This window comes from Limulus polyphemus, unplaced genomic scaffold (genome assembly GCF_000517525.1).
Source record: "Limulus polyphemus unplaced genomic scaffold, Limulus_polyphemus-2.1.2 Scaffold4976, whole genome shotgun sequence".
Taxonomy (NCBI): domain Eukaryota; kingdom Metazoa; phylum Arthropoda; class Merostomata; order Xiphosura; family Limulidae; genus Limulus; species Limulus polyphemus.
The window spans coordinates 66,205-72,462 of NW_013670586.1; the positions used below are offsets into that span (position 1 = coordinate 66,205).

The 6,258-nt window shown below is 34.0% G+C and overlaps 1 protein-coding gene across 1 annotated transcript; it reads left to right on the forward strand.

Moving 5' to 3' along the window:
• The first annotated feature begins 2,319 nt into the window (after positions 1-2,319).
• Positions 2,320-5,034, forward strand: LOC106471945 (ATP-dependent DNA helicase DDX11-like). Its single transcript, XM_013932569.2, has one exon. It carries the CDS (start codon positions 2,413-2,415, stop codon positions 5,032-5,034), a length of 2,622 nt encoding a protein of 873 aa, XP_013788023.1. The 5' UTR covers positions 2,320-2,412.
• Positions 5,035-6,258: the final 1,224 nt, after the last annotated feature.

The following is a 6,258-nucleotide window of genomic DNA, read 5'->3' on the forward strand; positions in this document are numbered from 1 at the left end:
AAATTGCTGGTCCTTTGCCCCAAACTGGTGCTGGAAACAGATACATTTGTGTGGTGATGGATTATTTCACCAAGTGGACTGAGGCACATGCAATACCAAATCAGGAAGCTACAACTCTAGCTTCGTCTATTAGTGATTTCTTCTTCAGATTTCGTATGCCATACTAACTGCATTCCGATCAAGGCCGTAACTTTGAATCAGCTGTGTTCCATGAATGCTGAAAGTTGTTTGGTATATGAAAGACTAGGACAATGCCACTTCACCCACAGTCTGATGGGATGATAGAAAAGTACAGTTGAACACTGGGACAGGAATTGGCAAAGTTTTGTAATAGCCGCCAAGATGACTGGGATTTCTTACCCCCTCCACTGTTGATGGCCTATAGAACAGCAGAACATGAAGCCACTGGATACACTTTAACAAAGTTGATGTTTGGTCGCGAACTTCGGTTGCCAGTAGATCTATAACAGGACGCCCACCTTACGAAGAGTTGCCTGAAAATGTGTCAGAGTTCGTGAAAGTGTTATCTGAAAGGATGGATGATATTCACCATCAAGTGCGTTCAAACTTGAAAAAGTCTGCTGATTCCATGAAGCTATGTTATGATAAGAGATCTACTGAAGTCAGCTTTGTACCAGGAGACAAGGTGTGGTTGTATAATCCCAGGAAGACCAAAGGGAAGTCTCCTAAGTTGTCTTCTCCATGGGAAGGCCCATATGACATAGTGAATCGTCTCTCATGAATCGTGACTTTCCGAATAAAATGTGGTTTGACTTTCCAGTAGTCAAACACCATATTTTGCATAATGAAGCAATGACTGCTTTCAAATGCGTCTGCACAATTATCTGTTCATGTAATGGAAAAGTATAAAAAGGTATCAGCCTGAGTGACTGCCTTAACTTGACTAAAATCTACACATAACTTTGGAATTCTGAGAAAAAGCAAGAATAATTACCCTTTGGCAGTTGTGTTACTCTATTCTAAAACATCACATTTATATCAGTGCTAAATCCCTTACGCCGACAGCTCTTCTTAAAACCAGTAACTTGGCATTTCCACGTTGATTCCACACACTAGTAACAGAGTATGGTGAAGTGTCCTCTGTTTAATAATCTGTCAAACTACCCAGTTTGTTTGGCACTATTTCATACAATTTGCAGATCTAAGTTTCGTTAGCCATCGACCCTTCATCCAAAGATTCATTCGCAACAATTAAGCTTCATGGGGTTAGCACTGAGACTGGTCTTATCAATAGATTAGTCCCTGTTTCAGAATGATGCCTGAACAAACACTGAAATTTAAGTCAGCCAACTCTAACATGAGTGATAATTTTGTACTTGTACTCACAATCCATTAAATGTCAGAGCTAACCAAAACATAGTCACACTGAACTATGCAATGAGCCTATAAATGAACACATGGTAACATTGTAGGTCATAAAACAAACACAAATTTATTCTGTAGTTGAAACTAAACAAAATAACTTATACTAAACCTACATAATGAAACATATATAATAAACAGCGTCCAAACATCAAGCACAACCTGCAACTACAACTTTACGTGTCTTAGCAGCACCCCTACCTTTATCAGGGGTGACCCACCCCCATGCACAGCAGAAAAACAAGGAGTGGTGCAAGATATGAGACCTTCTCACTACACGGATGAGGAGGGCGGAAAATAAACATTCTATGACGTGTAACACCTGGAAATTGAGCAATCAGTAAAATGTATACTTCAGCATCTATTAGAAAACTAAGCAAGCTATAACGTAGGTTGAGGCAACTAAAGGTTCTAATCCGATGTAAAAAGATATTTAGGGTATATAATCCTCCCCATCCCTGCATAAATTGCTAAATGCTGTCGCAAACGTCAACACCACGACAGTACGGCTTCAATAAAGTTTTTATTGTATAAATATAAAACGTTGTTTTAATTATTTATTATAATTTTAAAAAATATTATTTTTTGTATATACAAATATTTACCAACAGAGGTCCAAGTAAATATTTCGCGCCAGATTTAGACTTGTTTATGTACCAGCTATTGATGTTGTGAATCATATTTTCGTTTTATCTTTAGGAAATAAGGTTTAGAAGAAAGTTCGTGTTATTTCCGTTTATAATATTCAGTTTGTTTTAGTGAGACATATTTTAAATTTTACTCTTGATTCGAACAATGATTTTACTATAATTATTATTATATTAACGTTTAAACTACAGTAACCTTCTAAATACAAGTTACAACTGACTTGATAGCAGTAAACTTAAATTCTAAGTTAGAAAGTAACCTAAAAACGGTAATAAAATGTCCATGATCGAAAACAAGGACCTGGAAGAACTAGACACAGAGGTAAATAAAACTGTGAATTTCCCCTTTCCTTTTGAACCATACGCTGTTCAAAAAGATTTCATGAGTAAGCTTTACGAAACTTTAGAGAAGGCGAAAATAGGCATTTTCGAAAGCCCAACAGGAACAGGAAAGTCCTTGAGTTTGATTTGTGGAGCTATAACATGGTTAAAAAATTTTGAGAACAAAAAGAAAAGTGAGCTCAAGAAACTTTTAGATACAGCTGAGAAATCCATAAATACTTCAGCTTCTAAATCTGGTGGTGGTGTGTATGAACAAAACAGGGAGCAAATACCTGATTGGTTTCTTGAACATTCAAAGAAAAAAGAAGAAAATGAAAAAATTAAACAAGCCAGAAAAGAACTTAACATACTTGAGACTCAAGAAAATAGAGTTATAAACATGAGGAGAAAAGTTAAAAGAAAAAGGGATAATACTGAAGATGATCCTGTTTTTGATGAACTTTTCAAAAATGCGAAACATATCAAAGAAGCTGTAAAGCAAGAACTGAAAGAAAAAGAAAATGGTGACATAAGTGAAGTAGATGATGATGATGATTTAATAACTGAATATATTAGTGATGATGATGATGATTCTAGAAGTGGAAAAAATGAATATATTGAGGAAGAAGAGAGTGAAAAAACTAAAATGTTGAAAATATTTTACTGTAGCAGGACACACTCCCAACTTTCTCAGTTTGTTAAAGAAATTCAGAGAAGTTCATATTCCAGTGTTACTTGTGTGGTGTCACTTGGCTCAAGACAGAATCTTTGCATCAATGAGACAGTACAAAAACTTAATAACTTAACATTGATAAATGAAAAATGTCTTGATCTTCAGAAAAACAAGAGAGATGGTAAGATCCTGAAGGAACTAAAAGAGAATAAACAGGCACATAAAAGAAGTGGCTGTCCATATTATCGAAACAATACAATTGAAGATATGAGAGATCATCTATTAGTAGATATTAAAGACATTGAACAATCCATTGAACTTGGAAGAAAACTAAAATCCTGTCCATACTACAGCAGTCGTTATGCAGTGTCCGATGCAGAAGTTGTTGTTTTACCATATCAAGTGCTCTTACATAAATCAACAAGAGAGGCTTGTGGCATTGAATTAAAAGGAAATATAGTTATCATTGATGAAGCTCACAATTTACTGGAGACTATCAACAACATACACAGTGTTATTCTAAGTGGCATGCATCTGTCACATGCTTATGCTCAGCTAAATCACTATCTACAGCGATATTACTCTCGTCTTAATCCAAAGAATCTCATGTATGTTAAACAAGTGCTCTTTATCATGAATGCTTTCATCAAGCAGATTGGTGGCACATTAGGCAAGTTGTCTGAAGAAAAGAAGTATAAAGGAGATCCCGATGTGAAAGTCTACCATACAAATGACTTTTTATCCATTGCTGGGGTTGACAACATCAATCTTTTCAAACTGCTTAGTTTTTGTAACAAAAGTCAAATTGCTCAGAAGTTGCATGGGTTTTCTGGAAAGTACCAAGTACAGGTTAAAGAAAAACAGTCTGAAGTTAAAAAAAATATGTCTTCCCTTAGTGATTTTTTATCGAAGCTCTCTGGCAAGCCACAAATTTCACAAGAAACTTCAAACCAAGAGGAGATTTTAATTTCTTCTCCTCTCTTTCAGGTTCAGGGATTTTTACAGGCACTTACAAATCCAAATAAAGATGGAAGAGTTATTTGCATTAAACAAAATACTATTCAGAAATCCTCATTAAAATTTTTGCTGTTAAATCCAGCTGTTCAGTTTAGAGATATTGTACAAGAATCAAGGTCAGTCATTTTGGCAGGTGGAACAATGGAACCAGTTTCTGAAGTTGTTAACCAGCTTTTCTTACCTTGTGGTGTATCACCTGAGAGAGTTACTCATTTCTCTTGTGGCCATGTTATTCCACCAGAAAATTTACTGTCTATTGCATTATCTCATGGACCCAGTGGTAAGCAACTTGACTTTACCTATCAGTCTCGTGAGCTCCCTTTTGTTATGGAAGAACTTGGAAGAGTGTTGGTTAATATTTGTACTATAATTCCTGGTGGTCTAGTGTGTTTTTTTCCTTCTTATGAGTATGAGCAACGCTTGTACAACTACTGGGAGAAAAATGGAACCATAGCAAAACTTAACATCAAGAAGACGGTATTTCGAGAACCAAAACAGGCATGTCAAGTTGATAAAATTCTCCAGAGCTATACCAAATGCATTAGTCAATCCAATAGTAACCCATCTTTCTACACACTTAGTGGTGCTATATTGTTTAGTGTGGTAGGAGGGAAAATGAGTGAAGGAATTAATTTCTCAGATGACCTTGGAAGATGTGTTGTTATGATTGGCCTCCCATATCCAAATATCAAGTCTCCAGAACTACAAGAGAAGATAAACTATCTGAACAAGTTTGCATCTACCTGTGACGGAAAGCCAGCGGGAGAAGTTCACTATGAGAATATCTGTATGAAAGCTGTTAATCAATCCATTGGACGTGCTATTCGACACAAAAATGACTTTGCTACCATCCTCCTACTTGATGCACGTTACAATCGTGTTTCTGTAAAGTCAGCTCTTCCGAAATGGATTAGTAATGACTTGCAAACTTTTCACAAGTTTGGGACAGCATTCCAAAGTATTAGACAATTTTTTCTTCGAAAGAAGAAATGAAAAACAATTTTTAATATATAGATTACGATTTGTTATAAAGTTAAGTGTAATGTAACAGCATTCAATGTTTTATTTCTGAGTAGTTAATTTTTTGTGAATTCAGTGTTATTATTCAAAGATGTTTTATGAATATGTTTTTTAAATGTAATGTTTTTCATTAACATTATGCAATGCAGTTTACATGATGAATAAATCAACTTGAATAATTATTTCTCCAAGTACTTGTCCAATTAGCTGAACATAGAAACTGAAAGACCGAGTGAAAACATCTGTCAAAAAGGCTTCCTAATTTTCTAATGTATATTACAGTGAAATTATATTACTCTCTTTTACCCAAAAAATCAGTTTTTAATTTTTAACACATATTCACATCAAATTTTGAAATATGAAGTAAAACAATTTCCATTATATTTTAACTTTCTCTGATGTGCTCATTTCTAGCATTTTATAGATATTCTGAAAAACTAAAATAAATGACTAGTCATTGTTTAGTAAGCACAATGATTTTTTTTTCATTAATATCTAAATTAGTAACATTTCCAACAATTCTTTAATAAATTTTATCATGCCACAAATTTAGATTGATAAAATTATATAAATAAAACTAAATTTACAATATTCTGAAGTTTTTTCAGTGGTTTAAAATTTCCTAATTTTTTTTAACCCAAGAAAAATTAAAATGTATGGTATTTATAATGTCAGTTTTAAAACTGTTTTTATCATTACACAATATATTATGGATATACAAGTTAAAACTTCAAGTTATGTTCAGTTTTAATGAAGGACAAAAAAAGAAACTGATAGTTTGAAACCAGATGGTCTTACTACTATAGTGGGAAAAGTATAGAGTGATAAAAGAAACTTTGCAAAATCAATTAGTGACAAGTAACATAAAAGAAAGCCATGGATTTATGAAAGGAAAATCTTGATTAACTAGTTTGTTAACTCTTCTCTGATGATGTCACTTCTTTTCTGAACTGATTGTAAGGGTATGTATTTGGTGTACTTAGATTTTCAAAATCCTGTTGATAAGGAGCCACACAGAAAGTTGGCTAAGAAAATGATATTAGTAGGGGTTTTTGAAAGAATAGTTAATTCTACTGTGAGGTGGTTGTATGGGAGAAAGCAAAATTTTACTAATGGAGTCCAGTTAAACTGTACCTCTGTTACTAGTGGCATAGCTCAGGAAAAAGTGCTTGTGTCTGTACTTCTTATTATTTATAT